Consider the following 21,898-nt stretch of genomic DNA (forward strand, 5'->3'; position numbering starts at 1 on the left):
AATAACATATCTCAAAAAATATATATACTGGCATGCTTAAGAGATGTTCATCAAGATACACAGCTTTACCTGAATTAAGTGTCCACTGAAATAAGATAATAAGATAAATTTCTAAGCTACAATTTAAAAATAATAGATTGCTTGCCTACAGTATAACTATGGTTTTTCATGTGATATTGCATATTCACTTCAATAAATTATAACTCTTCTTCAGCCTAAACAATGTCTTAAATATATTACGTTTTAAATGGGGAAAAGCACCTCTTGTCTAGCCACTGCATGTGCAATAGGAGAGATCTTCTGGCTATCTGCTTAATACCTTGAATTGATATCAAAAAGTTCTTTCTTGCAAACCAAAAAAGAGACATGAGAGATGGAGGGAAGGTCATATCAATGCACAGATGATCACTCAAAGAAACACAGTTATGAATAATCAGCTTCTTCACCTTTGTGGTGGAGGTTTTAAGAAGAAACTGGACAACCATTTGTCTGAAATGGTTTCAGGGTTTCCTGCTTGAGCAGGAGGTTGGACTAGAAGATCTCCAAGGTCCCTTCCAATTCTGTTACTCTGTTATTCTGATATATCTGATTCATCCAAATGGGAACACACACACACATACACAAAATCACACTTTCAGATAAGGGACAGATCTTCATGTCAGAATAGATAACAAAACCAATAGGCTAAGAGAAATATCAGCTGTAGCAGAGACATTGAGTTGATGGTGCATAAACTATAAAGGATGCTGAGATGACTGATATGAAACAGCAAAAATACATGAGATTTTATTTCAAAATAATTCCTCTATTGTGTATTTTATATAAATGCATTTGAAGGATGCCAATGCTACAAAATATAAGAAAAAAAGCTGTGTTTCCTGTATTTTAGAAAAGACTGGGAGAAGCAGTGAATATGAAGTAGTTAAAGCAAAAAGATATAGAAAATCTCTTATTTTCATTAACTTTGTTCCCCCCCCCCTTTCCATTGTATTACATACAGGATTTAATGGTGGTCGAGACCGGATAAAGTCCAAGATAATTTCATGGGCACTCTTTTTTAATCGTGGAGGGATATCCCCATTGACCTAAAAAAGAGAAAGAAAAATATCTATTATTTTGCTTGCACAGCAGTATCATGCAATCCAAAAGGGCAATGAATTCTAAAAAATCATAATTGTGGTGATTACTGAAATGGAGTCGATTGACCACCAGGAGGCAGGCACTATGTAACCAGTTTTGTATTATCTGAAACCTGTAAAATATAGCTAGCCAGATGTTACTCTATAGGGTTCAAAAGGTCTTTGGGAATTGAATTAATGGACCTTTGCTCTTTAGATTACTATATATAAAGCATTAGCTTTAGGATTTATCCTGATCCTGTGCTCAATGGTCATAGGAAGAGATACCTAGAACAGGGGTAGGCAACCCAAAACACTCAAAGAGCCACTTGGACCCGTTTCCCATCAAAAACAAAACACTGGGAGCCGCAAAACCCTTTTGATATCTAAAATGAAGATAACACTGCATATATCCTTTTTTACCTTTATTATAGGTGTGTGTGTGTGTATGTGTATATGTGTATATACACACACACACACACACACACACATATACACATTAAAAATAAAAGTAAAAATATGACTCTTGGGAATATCCATACTATTAAAACAATGATCACCAAGAGAATGCTTTAAGAGAATAAAATTACATACACACACAGGTAAAAAAAGGATATATGCAGTGTTATCTTCATTTTAGATGTCAAAAGGGTCTCTCTCTCCCTCCCTCTCTATCTGCCCTTGGTCTGCCACTCCTCTTCCCCCACTCTCTCTCTCCCTCTCTCTCTCTTTCTCTCTCTCTCTTTCTCCCCCCCTCCTATCTGCTGCTCACCTGGCAAGCTTCAAGCTGTTGTCCAACAACCTCCGGGTAGGCAACCTCGTCTCTTTTATGACTCATGGACTTCAACTCCCAGAATTCCTGAGTCAGCCTAGCTGGGCTAGCTAGCTCTCTCCTGCCCTTCCTGCTTCCTGCTTCCTTCACAGACGCAGCAAAGGGAGGAGCTCCGCCCAGAAAGCTTTTCAGCTCCTCGGAGAACACTGTGAGTTCACTCTCTTTTACACACACACACACACACACACAACACACACACACACACAACACACACACACACACAAAAAACACACACACACACAGAGAGAGAGAAGCAGGGAAGTGCAATTGCCTCTCTCTGTCTCTGTCTCTCTCTGCAAAGGCAGAGGAGGCTGGGAGCCACAAGGGAAGGCTCAAAGAGCCGCATGCGGCTCCGGAGCCGCAGGTTGCCGACCTGTGACCTAGAAGCTATCGAAATTTCTTAGTAAATGATTTATAATGTTTATATATACAATGAAACAAAATGAACTTCAATTTTATAAACTAGAACAGTTTGGCAATTTTTGTTAAATCCATATGGTATGATAAAAAAATCTATGCATCTAGTTTTTATCTGCCTAAAGAAATAAGGTCCTTGTTTCTTCCAAATAGCAGATCCTATAACATAGTAACATTTATTGAAGTCTCGTTTCTTCCAAATAGCAGATCCTATAACATAGTAATATTTATTGAAGTCGAGGTGATTTACAAAATAGCTTGTAAAATTAGCTAAGATTCTATTATTCTAAGGGCAAAAATTAAACAAAACAATATAAAACCCCTCCAGAAGGCATTAGTTTTTCAAATTAACTAAAATAGTTTGCTTTTTTCTCCTTTTTGGTAGCCCTAACATAATTTAAGGCTATGCAAAAAATGATAAAATTGATTTTGACAGAGCTTACCATAACTTTTCTTAAAGTGTAGCGCTTGGATCGAATATCATCCATCAACATTTCATATGGAGTGAGCTGATATTCTATGGGAAGAGGATTGTACTGACGTTCTTGAACTTTCTTAAGTTTTACACCATTTCGCAAATCTCTCATAACTTGAACCCAAAACTGGGCCTGAAATAGTTAAGAATAAAAAGTTAATATATATAACAAAGTTTGTATTATTGTATTTGAAGCTCTACTAAACTTAAATACTTATAGGTAAATTCTTGTCATAGCTTCTACATGTATCATGAAGCAAAATGGTGCTTCAGTTTTAAAAGTTAGGGTTTACTTTATTGAATATTGCAACAATTATCTTTTTCCAACTAATTTCCATATATTATTCCATTTTAGATAACACAGTGCCAAATATTTCTTTGTAAGTATGTATGCAGGATAGGAAAGGTTATAAACAAGCAAGCAGTTAACTACATTGTCAGATAACCAAATAATCAGTTGCATGTCTTGAAATTAATAGAGCATCTAGACTCATGTTTCTTAACTTCAATAACAATAAATTCTTCATTTTTTACTTTTTAGAGGAAAAAGATGTAATATTAGCCATGATTTTATAGATTTTTATATGTGCTTCTTTGTATATATTTAATATTTGATATAAATATTTGACACAGATTGTGTTGTCTGGCTATAAGTTTATAATATAAAGACGTTACTTTATGAAAAAAAGTTATTTTACCCAATCAGCAGTTTTTAATTCATCAAGGTCAGTGCTAGATTCTTCATTTCCTTTGTCCATTTCCTGTATTTTCTTTAAATTCTATCAATTAAAAGAAAAAAATATTTGTTTACAATAAGGTCGGTGAAGATATAGCCCTACAGATATTGCTGAACTATAGCTATTAATTCTACCCAGCATGGTCAGTGGTAAAGGATATTATGCGTTATAATTTAGCAACACCTGAAACAACATCAGCACTGTCAGATAAACTCACATTTAAAGAGATTATAATTATCACATGTTTATTTTGGCATTTGTCACTTCCACACAATATTTTGTAACGAACACAATAAAATGAAGATAGTAACACAGGGGTGTCAAACTCGCAACGTCACGTAACATGTTGCGAGTATCGCGACTTTTTCTCCATTGCCGGCAATGGGGTGGGCGCGGTTTGACACTCCTGCAGTAACACATTGATACGAAGGATATAGTGAGAGTGATGAAGGAACAAGAAGGTGAGAAGTGAAAAGCTGAAGGTAGCCTTGAGGAATGGCGTGGCCCTTCACTCTCATTAAAAGAATCAGCTGTCTAGATTGCTGAAGACTACAATCTCAGGATGATGCTATTAAATGCCAGGTTTATCTGTCACAAGGCCATCCTCATCTAGGCTTCAACTGTAGAGAGAGTAAATCTGGCATGGGAGGGAAAGGGAATTTCTTCCTGAGTGAGATGTGTCCACTTCATTTTCAGGGGTTACATCAGTGTTTTTCCAAGACAGAAAAGAGGTGGCACTAGTCCTTTAGGAGATTCTGACGGTAACTGATACTGTTGCAGTAGATAGTCTCTGACAACAAATGTGTCATTAGATGTTAGGGACAAGATGTACCCTTCTCCCAGCTGCAGATAACTGTCTAAGCTATTTGATCGCTGCGTGGGCTGTAACTGATATTCCCAGGCTACTTTGCAGGACAATTTCACTTTTCCTTATCTAGAATGGGTTTGGAGGCTACTTGGGGTTTCATGGTCACCAATGTTTATCCAAATCATTATGGGCCTGACACCCAAAAGAGACCATCTGACATATACCTCAGAGCAATTGAGACATGATTTCATGGTGGGAAAATAAAAAGTAGTCCGCTGATGCAAAGGGCTTCTTGGTTTACTAAGGACTCCAGGAGATGAAGCACCAAAAGAGACCCCTGCAGCAATTTAAATTTGTCATGGGTATGCTTAAGTTTACATCACAGTGGCAAGATAAAGTATTACTATTTCTCCGTAACTATTGTATCTGCAAAATGCCAGCCAGGGGGCCTTGTTTAAAGTAATATTGGGCTACTTCCTCACTGTGGGATTGCTCTTGGAGTCCATGTAGTCCATGTAGAAACCTGGTAGAGATAACGGCAAACCCACAACTCAAAATTCTAGATTACTTGGGGCTGGTATATTTTCAGGACTGCTTATTACAAGTAGAATATGGTTGCCAAAACATGTACAGAATACATGCTAAAAATTCCACACATTCATGTATTTTACCAGCTCTCTTATTACTGGGATAATAATATTATGTTACAGCATTTGTAAGTTGCTTAGATTAGCTTACATTGCAGTTGCATAAAAGCAATAATAAATATTGCATTTGAGAACATCTGATTAGTAATTCTGATTTATATTTGAAAACTTAAAATAATGATTGCCTATAAAAAGTTTATATTTTTTAAAAAAGTATAAAAATACAAAAAAAAATCTTCGGTAATCAATGATACACAAAGTTTAATAAATATAATATTTGATTATTTTTATACTTCATGTTCAACATACATTAATCTTCTTTCACGTCACAGAATGTATTTATATTAAAAACTATTTAAGACCATTTAAAAAGTAAAATCCTAAAAAATATGTTAGTAGTGAAAGAGCCCAGTACCAATATTAACAGATTTATATTATAATTATATGGTGCCACTGAAATCAAAATAAATATAACAAAACGATTGAAGGCAAATAAGGTGCAGGGAGAAGAACATCATGGGTTCAAAATGTAAGGGACTGGTTTGGAGAAAACTCAGCAGCACTTTTTTGTGGAAGAAGAAGAAGGAGAAGGAGAAGGAGAAGGAGAAGGAGAAGGAGAAGGAGAAGGAGAAGGAGAGGAGAGGAGAAGGAGAAGGAGAAGAAGAAGAAGAAGAAGAAGAAGAAGAAGAAGAAGAAGAAGAAGAAGAAGAAGAAGAAGAAGAAGAAGAAGAAGAAGAAGAATAAGAAGAAGAAGAAGAAGAAGAAGAAGAATAAGAAGAAGAAGAAGAAGAAGAAGAAGAAGAAGAAGAAGAAGAAGAAGAAGAAGAAGAAGAAGAAGAAGAAGAAGAAGAAGAAGAAGAAGAAGAAGAAGAAGAAGAAGAAGAAGAAGAAGAAATGTAATTCACCTGACTGGCTTTATTGAGTCTGTTATAAACATGAAAAAGCCTAAAACAAATCAATTCTTCTGTTTAAATATTTCAAAACTTTTAATTATAATCTGTTCATTATTTTTAGTACATTAGATATGATTTATAATGCTTATAAATGAACTCTTGAGTGAATTGGCAAGATAACTCAGGAAAATAGAAATTACAGTATTTGTAATAACAAAAACAATTGTTTTAGAGTATTAATACTAAAGAACAGAAATATATGACATTTTTAAAAGGCAAATAACTAAGTGATTTGTACATTGCTTACCTCTCTAGCACTTTTAATTTTGGCTAAGAATGTGTACAACTCCATTGTTTCAGCAAATAGTGCACGACATACTGCTTGGTAGTGATTTGGTGCATCTGATTGGGTTGGCAGATGGGCAGCGCAAAGCTATGGGAAAAGGTTAGAAAAGCATAATGAGTTTTGTTTTACAGAAAAAATACAAATGCTTCATTTATAATTTAAATATCAGAGAAACGAAATTTTATTTTCAATATCACAAAATATTTTAAACCATATTTGAATTATTCTGCTACCCAAGAAAATAAAAAACAAATGTTGTTTAACCACATATCATCTAGCAATATCTAGAGTTTTTTGCTCAAGAATATATGCATTAATAAAAGCAGTTCATCTAGAATAAATCCTAACAAAACTAAAAAAAACAAACCCATAATTATACTGAAGGCTTGGCAAAGTGAGAATTGCAATAGGAAAAATAAAATAAAACAAGGAGAGGATTATTTCTTTAGATATATATGGCTCAATATGAACTTAACAACATGAACTTTACTTCTCTAGGTACATATGGATCAATGTGTACTTTAACTGCTCCACGGTCAGTATCGGCTCAAAATTTTCATCAAGTTGTTATAAAGCTCGCCAGATTTGTTGTTCACTTTACATTGTTTGCAATTAGTTCCAGATCTTCACTTAATTAAGACATGCTTTAAAGCAGGGGTGAGCAATTAATTTTCCCAATGGGCCACATGAAAAGCTGGGACTGTTGCTGCTTGCCATGAAGTCTCAGCTGTCTTAGTAAGTGCCATCAAGCATTTGTTTGCCTAGTTGCCTCCTCTCCCAGTTTCCAGCGGCAATCTTTTGGGCCCAACTGTCCTGGGCACAGAAGTACCTGCTGTTTTTGCTTTTTTTAAAAAAAATCATTTGCCTTTTTCTGTTGCCTTTGCTGTCTCCTTTCACTCCCTTTACTGCCTCCTTCCACTTCCTTTGCTGCATCCTTTTCACTGCCTTTGTCAGATCCAGATTCTCTGGTGAACATTTCCTATACACATGGCTAAAGCTGCTCTGTCAAAGGGAATGAAAAGAAGGCAGTAACAGCAGCAGCAGGAGGTGGAAATGGCAGTGGAAAGCAGGTGACCAAGGCAGTGAGGTGCTTCTGCTTCAGCCATGGCAGCTGGGCACAAAAGGCGAAAGATCTGGGAGAGAAGGCAACTGGGAGAATGAACACTTGCTGGGCCAACCTGATGTGGCTGAGGCTTCTTAAAGCGTGGCAAGTAGACCCAAAATTGAGTGGTTCTGAGGCTGTTTTCTGGCCCACAGGAGAAGGTGGCTAAAAGGCAAAGACGGGAAGAGACAGAAGGACAGGGGGAGTTGGAAGCAGTTTTTACTTTACTAAGGCTGGAGGCTGGAGGGATCAAATAACCTGCAGATTTTTGGTTAGCTACCTGTAACAAGGATTGCCATCATAGGTTGGTGTGTTCATGTGGTATCTCGCTTTACAATATTACTGACTTATAACAGAAAGATCCAACTTTCCCCAACAGAAAGTTAAATACTACCTATAAAATGCTATAGTGTAATACGGTACAGTATAGTATTGTTTTCTTCAATAAGTCAGAAAACAAAAAACAAACCTGAATTTAAAATGGCATCTGCCAAGAAAGATTATCCTGAAAAATATAATACAGATATTCAAGCACTGTGTAGTTCTTTAGGTGTTCAGTGTTCCACAATAAAAAATGAAAAAGTGCTTCAGTTCACATGTGGAGACAAGCATAGTGCCTATTTGCAAACATTTTCTTATTACACAAGATGGAGAAAAAAGTGGCTTTTCAAACAGGTCTTTAGAATGTTTTATTTTTTAAGAATTTACATATACAGACATCTTCTACTACAAACAATAATGGTTTAAATTCTCTTACAGAGAAAATAGGCATGATTTGAGTAAACAAGAAAGCAAATTATAATTGTTCTTAAAGTTAAAATTTTGCAAGTGCATTTGTGTCATTGTGCTAGGAAGAAGTTTGCAGTCCAGATTTTTGCATAAATATGGAACTGATGGTTGATTGCTGAACACAGTAGGTGCAACATATGATGAAAATAAACCATCTGTCAGAAAGGAATGCTTAGTGACTGGTTGAAAGTTGGGTAGGGATGGGGGAGAGTGTCTCCTTGGTTGTTTAATATATTTGTGAAATGTGTTTGAATATTAGTAGCTCAGAATGGCAGCTGGGCTGTAGGTTTGATCTCCGAACTTGGCGATTTGGCTGCAAACGTTTTGTCTCCATTCGGGGGGGGGACATCTTCAGTGTGCTTTGAAGATGTCCCCCCCGAATGGAGATGAAACATTTGCAGCCAAATCGCCAAGCTCGGAGATCAAACAGCCCCCTAATATATTTGTGGATAAAAGCATAAGGAATATTTGTGGTACACATAAGGAATATTTGCACATAATGGTGTGTTATTGGTTAAGACAATGCTTCACCAATTTTTCCCTTCATTGTCCAAAACTACTTATCATAAAGTATTTTATGCAGTGCAGGTAAAGCCTTTTAAGTCAATTTAAATGTCTCTGTTGTGATTCGATAATGGGGTTGTGTGTCATTACCTAAAGTAAAATTATTTTACCCAAGTCTGAGTAATTTACCCAGGTTAAGAACTTGAATGATTTTGTATAATGTCATGAGGTATGATCAGACAATCAACTAATCAAAGACAAAGAGTTGTATGATGAAAAATAGAGAAAGTAGATGAATATGTGTAGCTTGGTTGAATGTTTAGCAAAGATGGGAAAAAGAAAGGAGAAATTCTAAAATGTGCAAATGTTGATCAAAAGGTTATAAGTAATACCTATGTGATCTGTAATGAATAATGAATATTAAAATGGCTATGTGTAACAGTGCTGCAGTAAGTATTAGGTACGCTAGAGGAAACATTTAAAAAGTTGAATGTGGTGGGAACTGTATACCTAAATATGAATAGTAAAACATGAAGAGCAACTTGTGACTTTCTCATAAATGGGCATATTTTATTTTTTCTAATTGTGGCACAGCCATATAGACAGCAAGTATATCACATGAACCCAAATTCTATGTGCTGCAATCTATGGTATAATATCGTAGAAGGTTTGTTTTGATCAGGTGAAAGTAAACATTTCTTTACCCAAATCTTCTCCTACATAGACATGCATTGGATAGCATATAACCAGGTGGATCTCAACAAGCTAAGCAGTATTTTATCTCTTTGATATTAGTCTATTAAATAGCCTTTAAAGTTGAAAGAAATGTCCTACATTATAGGTAGTCTTTGACTTATGATTATAATGGTGCCTGGAGTTTCTGTTGTAAGTCATGACGGTTATAAGTTGAGGTACTCATGTGATTGGGCCAGATTTTATTACTTTTTTTGCAGCAGTTGTTAAGTGAACACTGTGGATATTAAACAAATGCCAAAGTTGTTAAATGGATCAATATATTCTTATTGGCTTTTTTTGCGGATGCCAGACAAAAAGGTCAGAAACTGGCAAACAATGTCAAAAATTGTAAACATCGGTTCATGGAATGCTGCAATTGGCTACAAAACTGAGGTGGTTGTGCCTGAAATGCAGTCACTGATTATGATGAGGTGTGCAGCTGTCAAACTCTGGAACCAAGTTGTAAGTAGCTTAGAGAGGGGGTGTTGTCATAACTTCAAATAGTTGCCAAGCAACTGATCATTAAGTGTGGAAGAAAGTCACCAAGAATCAATGTTCACTCAAAGGCTATGTTAATAACTATCTAGAGATAGTAACTACTTAAGATGTGAATATTGTATTTTGAAGAAAACTTTCATGCTGAATTAAAGGGTAAATTTACAGTGCTAAATAAATACATTTAAATAAAGGACTATTTACAGAAAAATACTTTTTATATACCCAACTTTGCATATTGCAAAAAAAATTAAATTTTAATCTGACTGAGATAAACAGATCACTCTGGTATGTGTTTATATGAAAATGGAATGTGCTAAGAATGTGTGGGTTGTAGAAGAATATTACATCAATGCAGTGATGAAATTCCCAAGAAGCTTTGCATTGGAATGACTGTAGTAGAAGACAATAGACTCTTGAAAACTGAAATGCAGTAAAAACAAAAACAAAAAAACAGGTGTGTGCTAAGTCATATATCAGATGAAAATAATATTTTAAATTTGAATATACTGTCAGGGTCAACACTATAATATCTAGGTCAACTCTAATATTCTTTATTAGACAACCACAATGTCAGTGCTCTGTCTAAACATAAAAGATGTTGTTTATTTTAACTGTTTCTTAAATATCAACATTGGATAAATAGATTAAAACTATACCTTCATGACATCTCTATAAGACTGTATAACTTCAATATTGCCTTGATGTTCATCATCTATGACTTCATCCAGGGCTTCATAGCCTTCATCTTTGGTCGCATCTGCCTCCACTGTGTTAGTCATATGATCAATCAGTTGCTCCAAGGGAGGGCTGAGCTCTCGCTCTTCATTCTCTTTCAAGCCATAATCCAGTGCTTTATAAATAATAATTCCTAGTGATTCTATAACCTGAAAAGGGATTGTATCAGGTTTTAGGTAAACAGTCATTTTGCAACTTCTATCTTATTTAAGTTATAGTCCAAAATATCTGAAAAGCAAAATACTAGTTTATATTAAATCAATAGTTAAACAAGAAAAAAAAATCTCTTACCATATTAATATTATATAAGGGAAAAACATAATAATTACAATATAATCCAGATGTTAACTAATGAGTTTCTAATATGCAGCTTGCCCCCTACCCCACAAACTATCTTGCTGATGGTACTTTTCAAAATACTGAACTTGAATAAGGTAGATGTGTTTAATTTTAGTTTGTTTGCTTTGAATAACCAGGCTGTAACCAGATTACTTTCAATGTTATGCAAACATTCTTCCTTTGAAGTCTACATGTGGAACTATAGGTATGATAAAGCTCAGTTGAGTAGAACACAGCAAGCTTACTCCACATAATATAGGAGGAGGAAAAATGGGGATGAAAGGGAAAGTTCCAAGAGGGGGGAATGTAGGACAGAATTAGAACCACTAGATGGGAAATGGGACAAACATTCCTCTCATTTTCTTTTTCATATCTACCCCTCCTATTTCTTTGATGTTTGAAAGGGGCTGAAATTTAAATGATAGATTTTAGTTAGTTTAATAAAGTTAATTAACTTTAATGCAGATAATTAGAAAACGAATATAAGGGCTCTGTCTCTCTTTGTTACAGTATATATTTAATAAACAAGTATTAAAAACTAGACCTTTTAATTATATTATGGTCTTTTACTTTCACATCTCATGCTGTAATACAATATCATGCATACCATTCTCCCACACTTAAACAATATAATACAGCATTGTCCATAGACTTGTTGTTTCCCTGAAGTTCTCATATTCATAAATAAAATAACAAAGCCTCAATGCATGTTTTTCCTTGTAAACACTAAAAAAGCTGTCTTGAGCCAAAATTCTTGCCTCCTTAATTTTTCATCAGGGCTATTTATTCCTTCGGCTTGTTTTTTTTTTTAAAAAAAAAAAAACTTCAAAAATCATCTGTCATAGCAAATTATGTTTATCCTGCCATGTGAGAAATTTTCAAAAAATCACGGAACCTTAGATTCTGGTGCCACTTAATATTCTGATTTGCAAACTTCTGAAACTTATCAATCCAAATTGAATGGATTACCAGATAAAAATATAATGCCAATATTAATTAATTCATAGCAATAGTGTAAATTACACTACAAACATACTAAGGAATTAGACTAACAATTCAATGCAGATTATTTTTAAGTCAGGAAATAGATGACTAAAGCATCCATTTTATTAGGTTCTAACAACAGTAAATTACTATAATGCTCCATATAAAAATATTTCATGCATTCCTGTAATAATAGTTTAGACTATTCTAAACTTAATAATGAAAGCAGTTATTTAAGTATATACATTGTTCTCTTTACTAGCACATGACTTTTCTTCAACATTCTTGAGAACATTATGTACAGGTCAGAGAAAACTGCTTCACTCTTCAAACAGAAGGTTTGTTAATTTTCCTATTTGGATATGTGAACTCCTTCAACAAACAAAGAAACCAAATATATTTAAAATTGTAGCTTCACAATTAACCTTTCATGAACTGCATATTGAAAATCTGTTGCCTATATCATTATAATAGAAACAGTTATTTTTTACATTTAATTGCAGCTTTATAAATGTTAACAAATTGGAAAAAATGCAGGTAGATATTTTAAAGTGTCTCATCTAATATTAAGTTCATTGTACCTTGTATTGTTCAATGTCAACAACTACAGAGAAAGAACATTTTGGCTGTTTGATTACACTGGTAATCTTCTAGATGACTGAATTAGTTCACTGCGATATGACTTAGCATTGGATAATAAAGGTATTTAGATTGCTGTTTGCTCCACATTTCAAGACTATAACAAAAAACATGTAGGGCAAACTGTACTGATTCTACAGTTACAGATAAATGTATGAATAAAGCATTACATCTGCATGATTGCAAAGTATTGTGAAATTTAAAAAAATCATGTCAGATTTTGAATAGGTCAAATCAATACGGATATTTTAACTAATTGGGAGCATACTTTTTTGCACGCAACTAATTCTGGATTTAGACTTTCACTAAGATTAAATTAAATGAGATCAGTGAGAGTAGTCCCACTGGTTGAATTGATAAATTGTAGAGAAGTGAGTTCAGGAAAAATGCAGTATCCTTTGTTTGTTTATCTGTCTAATGTTAATATTAATCTGGGAGATTTACAAAAAGCTATTTGATCTTGTACCTTATCTCATAATATTTCCAATGATCTTTACTGAAATCTAAACTTCAGTAATAAGTATAGATAATAATTATAAATCCATTGAATCCACTTTGATATATTTTGGAATAAACATACACTGAATAGAATAGAATAGAATGGAATGGAATGGAATGGAATATAATATAATACAATGGAATGGAATGGAATAGAATAGAATAACAGAGTTGGAAGGGGCCTTGGAGGTCTTCAAGTCCAACCCCCTGCTTAGGCAAGAAACGCTATACCATTTCAGATAAATAACCTAGTTGCATATTATAGGCATGTATGTAGCAGGAGAGAAGTATATTTCAAACCTAAATCCTAAATTAAAAAGTAGCTGAACAAATTAATATAAGGAGCTAGCAGCAATGAAACAAATGATTCCTCTACCTGAGGAACCATCTTACCCCAAAGGGATTGGCCTGCCCCACTCAGTCCTGCAGAAGGGCATGCTGCATATCCCATTAGTCAAACAATTTCAGCTGGTGTGGCTCCCACCCTTTAGAACGTTGTGCCATTGGAGATGAAATCTGCCCCCATTCCCCTGGCCTCAGGAAGGGTCTAAAAACCTGACTCTGCCGACTGGCTTGGAACTGTGATGGGGGCAATCCCCACTGGAGTTGGCTAGTGGATTAAGAACATCCCAACCCCTCCCATTCATGTACTAGTGTAGCAAATTTCTTACTAATTTTAATGTTTTCACATATTCTTGTTTTTATGGTGTTGTAAGCCACCCAGAGTTGCTCGATAGTGAGATGGGCAGCATATAGAATAAACAAACAAACAAACAAACAAATGCCCTTAAAGAGTTTAGGGCAAAAATACTGGCATTACTTGAATTAAGATACACACCTACATACACCCAATATTTAAAGTCTTACCAGAACACTTGTGCTGACTAATTGCATGTAGTCCATATTTGATCATATTCTTGCCATATTTTAAAATAATGTTTTAATCCAAAACATATACCACTCATTCAGGGATTGTTCAAAGTTATGACAGTGTTGAATGAGATGTAGGATGGGTCCTCGTAGTAGTAAATATCACAGTGTACAACAGTTATGCAATTGTAATTTGGGCACTTGGCAACTTTTTATCAATTATGACAGTTGCAGAGTCTGGCAGTCACGTGATTGCCATTTGTGACCTCCACTGCCAACTTCCAATAAGCAAAGTCATTGGGAAAGTCAACAGATTACAAGTGGTGATCATGTCCTTAATGACCATCTGGAATTTGCCTAACAATGGCAACAGCAACTGCCTTTGTAAGTCAACGCAGTCCTGTAACATCATGCTTTATGACTGCAACACTTAGCAATGGAGTTGTCAGTCCCAATTACTGTCATTAAGCAAGGACTCCTTGTACTACTTCCTGACTTTGGCTGTATTCATTGCAGCTAATCGCATTTGGTCAGACTGAAATTATAAATCAGTGTTATTAAAAATATCCCTGAAGCAGAACAATCAGAGCTGTAAGCAAAATCATTATTAATGCTTTTATTTGCTCTCCAGAATTTCAACTGGTGTACAAAGTGGCCAGTTATGGGCAAACTGTATAACTTCTTTCCTATAGACCTCAAAGCATATTGGACGTTTTATGAAATGTCAAACTTTCTGAACTGATCTAGTAAAAGATTTCTACGTGCTTCAACTGTTTTTCTTTCTGCATTAAGAGGGAGGGAGCGAGGACTCTCTGCCTCATGTCTGTGTTACAGAATGCTACTAATTACTAATAGTTGTAACAAAATATATAAGAAATCATGTTATATTTCATATAAATTCTTACCTTTGTTTCAGAAAAATGTGAATGTTTAGATTTACCTAAAAATGTAAAAAGAAAAGTTACTGTCATATTTAAAAGAAAAAACAGTCAATTTAAAAACAAAATTAGAAAATCTCAATTGCATTCTCTCTATGAACCCGATAAAGGCAAGACTGAAATCCCTTTCAAAATGAAAACCATTTTAAGATCATCAGTTCTGAATGCATACATACTCATTTACTTTGTAATTATACACATAACAAATACATGAACAGACACCATTTAAGTGCCATGTGCTTTTTTTTTTCCTTTTGGCTTTAAGGTCCATGTCTATTTCCTTAAGAGTAAGGCCCATTAAACTCAGCACCCTCTAAGCACAGGACAAACACATTCTGCTGGTTTTGGTTATTCAACATGTTCCTATGACTTTGTCTCCATCTTATCTTCAGCACACATCAAAGACAGCTTAGAGTCATTTTTAACTGCTTGTTTTAAAATAGTGTTTTTCCTCTTTTGTTAAAATATGTTTGGCCATATTAACAATGTAGTTAGTGACATGGGCAATAGTTGAAACCTATCTATTTATACTGGCCTCTCTAGGCTTTGACAGCTATGCCCTGCTACCTCTGTCCCTGCATACTGTTTTCCATTCTGCTTTTGGATTGGCAGTTGAGTTCTTTCAAGCAGCGCTCTTCCCATGTTCTTCCCAGGTTTCTGAAACTGAACCCCCAAATAGACTCCTGGATCAGCCTGAGCTGAAGCTGACTACAACAGGAGAGGTAAATATGCACAGAAAGCCATCTCTTTCACACTAATTCAGGGTGCAACTCCCCCATATTTGCCACTTATTAATTAATACTAAATTTACTTGTTGACTGGAAAAGATGATTATTTACCTGTCAGGCCTCTGAACACATTGATCAGCTTTAAGGGACTAGAAATGTATTGGGTAAAGAGCTGCCTATTTCAATTTGCAAGCATCCTTCAGCCAAAGATGAGGGAATCAACAATTTTCCAAAGCACCAAGAGAGAGAGAGAGAGAGAGAGAGAGAGAGAGAGAGAGAGAGAGAGAGAGAGAGAGAGGGAGGGAGGGAGGGAGGGGGAGAGGAGAGAGAGAGAGAGAGAGAGAGAGAGAGAGAGAGAGAGAGAGAGAGAGGAACAATGGATGGAAACTAAGGAGAAAAGCAACTTAGAACTAAGGAGAACTAAGAACTAACTAAATCTAGAACTAAAAAGAATTACCTAACAGTGAGAGCAATCAACCAATGTAACAGCTTGCCTTTAGAGGTTGTGGGTGCGCCATCATTGGAGGCTTTCAAAAAGAGACTAGAAATTTATCTGAAATGGTATAGGATCTCCTGCTTAGGTAGGGGGTTGGATTAGAAGATCTTCAAGGTCCCTTCTATTATTCTATGTAGTCCCTCCACCCCCCAAAAAGCTTGGGGGAAATAGTGATTTGAAATCAGAGAATCTTGTTTTACCATATAGCTCTCTCAAAAAAATGTCACCAGTTTTTCAGGCCTACTTTTAAATTCAGAAGTTCGCCCTCACTTTCCCAAACTACTCCTCTGATGCTCATTTGCTATTTTAGGAACTGGCTCACAGTGATTGGTGGGTTGATTTGTTTCTTCTAACTCCTGCTGGGTGTTTATTTTCCAGGTCTTCAATCTGTGGCTGACTGAAAGGGTGGAGAAGGACTGCAGGAGAAAAGGGTGGAGAAACCCAGCTCCTGATTTGAGGAATAAGGAAAAAATATCCAATAAAACAGAAGCGCCTCTGTTGTTTTACCAGGCAGTTTTAGAGATGTAATGAAAACCAAGAGCCTGTACTGCAGAGGTGGAGGAGGACTGTTGAGTAAAGCAGAAAATATTCTTCTGCTTTGCTGGGCAGGCCTACTCACCTTGCAGATCAATTCTCTTTGCACTAAGTTTTGATAGATGGCTAAACCTATGATCTAGCCACGTGTTAAAACTTGGTTTCTTCCAATGATAGCCCTTGCCCAAGATGGAGGAAACAGTTGATGGGTGTTTTTTCTGCCTGTAACACTCATCATGAAAGGAAACTAAGCTGGGGAAATCCACCAATAGTCTGACAGACTTTAACATTTCTGGCAGAACATAAGGCCTTTCTGGCAGAATGCAAACTCATCCCGTCCTTCAGAAACATAGATAGCTAATAGGGAATACAGGTAATCCTAGACTTGTAACCAATCATACTGTTCAAAGTTACAACAGATCCCCCCCCCCAAAAAAGGTACTTATGATTTGGTTCCAAAGTTCTATTTTGGGCATTCAGCATTTACAGACCATTTGCAGCATCCTGTGGTCACATCCTACGTGGACCCCAATTTTTGCTGAAAACAGGTGGTTGCTTCTGGCTTTCAGCAAAAATGCCCCATAGCTCCAAACAATAGATTCATTTAACAATGGCAGTGTTTGCTTAACAATTGCCACAAAGAAAGGTTTTAAAATCAGGTCAGGCACTTGATGTCCCAGTTTATGACCGTCATAACTTACAAATGAAATTGGCAGGTTTCATTACAATCATAAATTGAAGACTACTTATATATTTGTTGCCTTTAAACTATTTATTGTATGAATAATTTTTGCGATAATAATTTTGGAAAGCTAATTTAGTTTAGTGATTAAGCACCAAGCTAGAAACTAGGGAGCTATGAGTTCTATTTCTGTTTTAGGCATAAATGCCAGCTAGGTGACTTTGGGTGAGTCACTCTCTCTCAGCCCAGCCTATCTCACAGGGTTGTTGTTGTGGGGAAAATAGGAGAAGGAAGCAGTATTAAGTATGTCCGCTGCCTTGAGTTATCTATAAAAATAAAAAGGTAGGATAAAAATAAATACATTTGTGTACTTGTTCTGCTTTTCTATCATTTATTTATAGCTTGCAATAATTTATTCTGTTTTACTTTCAAACACAACCAGCTTGATATTTGATAAATAAATTCATCCTTTCAGATGCACTTGGGTCTTTCTTATTACATCTAGTAGGAAAATGTCCAAGCTGGGATTGTATTTGCTGTTTTAAGAAAAGATGGTCCCAAACTTATTAAATAGGACTGTAGTGAAAGCATTGGTTAAAAAAAATGAATCCAGAAGATTTAAATAATTATTGGTCAATATAGACTTCCAGATCAAGATGTTTGAATATGGTGGGTGATAGGTGATCAGATTTGATTTTGGGGGAGGAAAATGGATTTTCTAGATCCATTTCCTTCAGAGTTTATGCCTGATTTTGGCAACAAAACCATGCTAGGCATATATAACCCTGGATCTCAACAGCTTTTGATATAATTGTTTATGGTATCTTTCCACAGAGGTTATCTCATCTAGGTGCCTTATTGGGATGACTCCCCTGGACACTTCCCCAGATACCTCTCCAGATGTCAGCTTGGAGGAGGATGAACCAGTTCCCAGCAGGTCTGGAATGGAGTTAGTCAATGGCTCCAAGCAGCCATCTGAGAGGGATTTAGCTGAAGCATAGCTGCAACAGGATAGTCCTGAGGCTTCAGATGGGGAAAGCATGCAGCTGCACCTAGTCCGTGATTAGGAAGAGGAAGTGCCTTCATCTGATCTGAGAACACGTAAGGCAGAGAAAAGGCAGGAGCAGAGAAGGTCAGCCAGATTACTCGTGAGGAGAAAGTCTCAACCTCCTTGATGGGCTGTACCAGAAGCTGGCTATTTAGAACAACAGATAGATGGAGGTGTTGCTGGGAATAATGTGTTCATTTCCTTGCTGTGTGTTCTTGCCTTGAACTTCGGATTGTGTCTCTTCAACTGTTGCCTTTGCCTGTGGATTTGCCTTTGTCTTGGAATTTGTCTTTGCCTAATAGATTGGACTTGCCTTGCCTTGCCTTGAGGACTAGTGTTGGCTTCATTTGAGTAGCCTGTGGAACTCATTGGGTTGAGCTGATGCCGGCACAGGGAATTGCTGGGGAATACAATTCAGGCTTGGAAGCCTTGATAAAGACTCCTTACATCCATGGTGTGTGTATGTGTGCATGAGTGGTACAGCACATTTATACCAAGCTTTACAGCCTGGCTGGGAGGAAGGGGGGAGAGGGGATAGTTCCGTATGAGCGGTGGGGAAGTGCATGTGCCTGCAGCTTCATCTGCATAAGTGGCGGGCATACACACCCACCATTCACATAAATGGGGTGCATGTACACTTGCCTGCTGCTTGTGCAAGTGGGGATGTGTGCATGCCTGCCTGCTGCTTGTGCAAGTGAGGAAGCATGCGCATGCATGGTTCCGAAGGGCTCAAGGCCCAGTAGTGGGCTGCTACCCAGGGGTTGAGGACCTCTACCTTATAACAAGACAATGACATTTAAGCAGAATGATACTTTTTACTCCTCTCATATATAACCCAGCAGAAATAAGTAAGTGGTGTGTCTAATGAAAAGCTGCATATTATATATACTAGACAACCCATAATCTGTTGGATCATCATTTCAGAGATATTTTTATCACATTCCTCAATGCCTTCAACAATAGTAGAGCTTCTAATGTACTGGAAAATTTATTTAAAATTCAGGGGGATATTCAGAGATGTATCTGCCTTGAAATTAGCCCATGTTGAATTGCTCAACAAAGTCAAGTATCAGGAATTGAGCACAAAAAACATTTTATAACATTTTGCATTATGTCATAAAATGCTTTATAATAATTTCTGTCATGTTTTATAAAATTTGCCAAATTTCAATTCCACAGGAGTCATGGATCTCAGATTTTAGATGCATTCTGTAAGTATTAGCCCATTTGAAGAACCTTGGTTGAAAATATTTTCACTGATGATGCACCATTTTGCCCAGTTAAAGGTTATAGTATAGGCACAAGAGTTTTAGTAGTAAATAGATAAATTACTTTAAAATGGCCTAAAAAAAATCTATTTTTTTTTCCTGGGAAGAAAGGTAAAAACAAAACCCTCACCTTCATCTCTGAGGGATAAGGTGTTGATATCTGACACTATTCTGAACTTCTGAGGTAAGCATTTCTAAAACTCACTATAATCTATGGATAATCCCTCAATTTCTTCCCAAGTCAAAGATAGAAAAGTAAGACTGTGTTTATTTTATAGTAAGATATTTCATCGTTTTTTGATGTTATCTCCTCTTCCTCCATCCAAGTTGGCCTGACTTTGTCATCATTATAGAACTTTTTCCTTTTTGTATATATATATATATTGTAAATTAAAGTATTGTATTCAGTTTTTCCAACATGAAATTTAGAGTGGTTTGAGAAATTGAAGCTTACTTTAACTTTTTCTTTCTGCAATACAACTTTAATGATTTAATATTCTTTAGTGTTATTCATCAAAAATATTTAGCATAAGAGAATATGCACACAGTCTGAAAAGAAATGAAGCTTACAGATCCTTGAGTTGGTTTATGCTAAGAAATTATTTGGTCTAAGTTAGCGCTAAGTTTATCAAACCTGAGAATTTATTAGTGTTCATATTTCTAGTAGTACTTATCAAGCAAGATTTGTAGTCTGTCATTTGTAGTATTGTCATTGAACTTAATGTAAAAGCAAATCAAGGAAATGTTCCCCCTTGTTTAGAATGAAAAGCATATTCTTCCTCTTCAACTATTATACTGAACAATGTATCTCCTATTTCTGGTTCCATTTCTGATCAAAAACTCAGTAAGCATATTAGACTTAACTCTTTCAGCATTATTCATGTCTTAGTGCATAACGTAATATTGCGTTCATCAGTGCAAGAGTTTAGAAGCAACAAAAGTTATTTGTTCACTGAAAACTAGCAAGAAAAGTAACTGGAAATCTATTTTGTATTAAATCTTTCCTAATGTTCAACTTGAATCTGTTTTCATGTAATTTCATCTCATTGATTCTTGTCCTGGCCTCGATTTCCATAATGACTAGATTGGTCCCTTCTTGTATATGTCAGCTTTTTAGATATTTGTCTCAGTTTTTTTTTCTATTGCAAGATAGATATATTCAGTTCTTTTAACTATTCTTTACACGGATTTGTTTATAGACACCTTGCATTCTGATAGTTGTCATGGTTCTTTTAAGAAGGGAAGCCAACTGTAGTCTGACTAATGCCAAGTAAAATATAACTATTACAAATACAAAAATCAACACTATGAGATTTGAATATGTATTAGAAATGAAAACTACAAATGCATGTGTTATTAGTGACCTTTGTAAATCATTCAATATGCCATCTTTGACTAAAAGGATGAAAATTCTTCAACTAAACAAAAATGAAAAATGAAAAAAGCTTAGTGATCATTGGTTACTATGTTAACCATGTATATTCTTTGCATGTTCAGACTAATATACAGAATCTATGGATTCTTACAGTTCTTTCTGTGTACACATATGAAGAGCATATTAGTGGTTAATGTTTCCTCTTGGCAGTTGTTTTTCATATCTAATATGCTGTTCAACATAGGTCATTTACTTATATATCACTTGCCCTGTGGATCATGATCCCAGTTGCTTGTGGTCTTTTTTCTATGAAAGATAAATGATTGTATTAACAACACATTAAAGAAATGTACATGTAATGCAAAAATTAAGCTGCTCCTTAGGAAGACTTTATAAATTCAATATCTATTATTTCAAGGAAATAGCAGAAAGGGTTTCCTGCCTGAGCAGGGGGTTGGACTAGATGACCTCCAAGGTCCCTTCCAACTTATTATTATTATTATTATTATTATTATTATTATTATTATTATTATTATGTGCAGAATATATTAAGATAAAGGATGCAAGCTCTCATAAAGACAAAGGAACAAGACTTTTGGGATTTTGCCATCAAAATCTAAACTTTGTTCTGTTCTTTGGTTGCAGATTATACCTATTTTTTAAAAAATAGTATTTCATCTTAGAAGATTTAAATGTTAAGAATCCATAAATAAAATGTGCATCATATACAATAATGCAGGCCTTATGTATTTGTAGCAGATACCAGGACACAAATATGTAAGGTGGAGTTTGCTATCCAATGCCATCATGCATTTGTCATTCTTTAATTTTTTTAAAAAAAACCTGCCTTTATTATTTTTCTA

At 35.5% G+C, this 21,898-nt stretch overlaps 1 protein-coding gene across 3 annotated transcripts in view; it reads right to left on the reverse strand.

Moving 5' to 3' along the window:
• The window catches only part of SPIRE1 (spire type actin nucleation factor 1), a 52,715-nt gene that overhangs the window by 21,696 nt on the left and 9,121 nt on the right, over positions 1-21,898 (reverse strand). For all 3 annotated transcript variants that reach the window (XM_039339262.1, XM_039339263.1, XM_039339264.1), the window contains exons 2-7: positions 14,872-14,906; positions 10,558-10,785; positions 6,235-6,360; positions 3,541-3,621; positions 2,811-2,975; positions 999-1,085 (exon numbers count right to left, since the gene is read on the reverse strand). In XM_039339262.1, the coding sequence (XP_039195196.1) occupies positions 999-1,085; positions 2,811-2,975; positions 3,541-3,621; positions 6,235-6,360; positions 10,558-10,785; positions 14,872-14,906 (722 nt within the window). The remainder of the gene's footprint in view (positions 1-998; positions 1,086-2,810; positions 2,976-3,540; positions 3,622-6,234; positions 6,361-10,557; positions 10,786-14,871; positions 14,907-21,898) is intronic.

This window comes from Crotalus tigris, unplaced genomic scaffold (genome assembly GCF_016545835.1).
Source record: "Crotalus tigris isolate CLP2741 ecotype Arizona unplaced genomic scaffold, ASM1654583v1 scf7180000017731.4096049, whole genome shotgun sequence".
NCBI classification, from domain to species: Eukaryota; Metazoa; Chordata; class Lepidosauria; order Squamata; family Viperidae; genus Crotalus; species Crotalus tigris.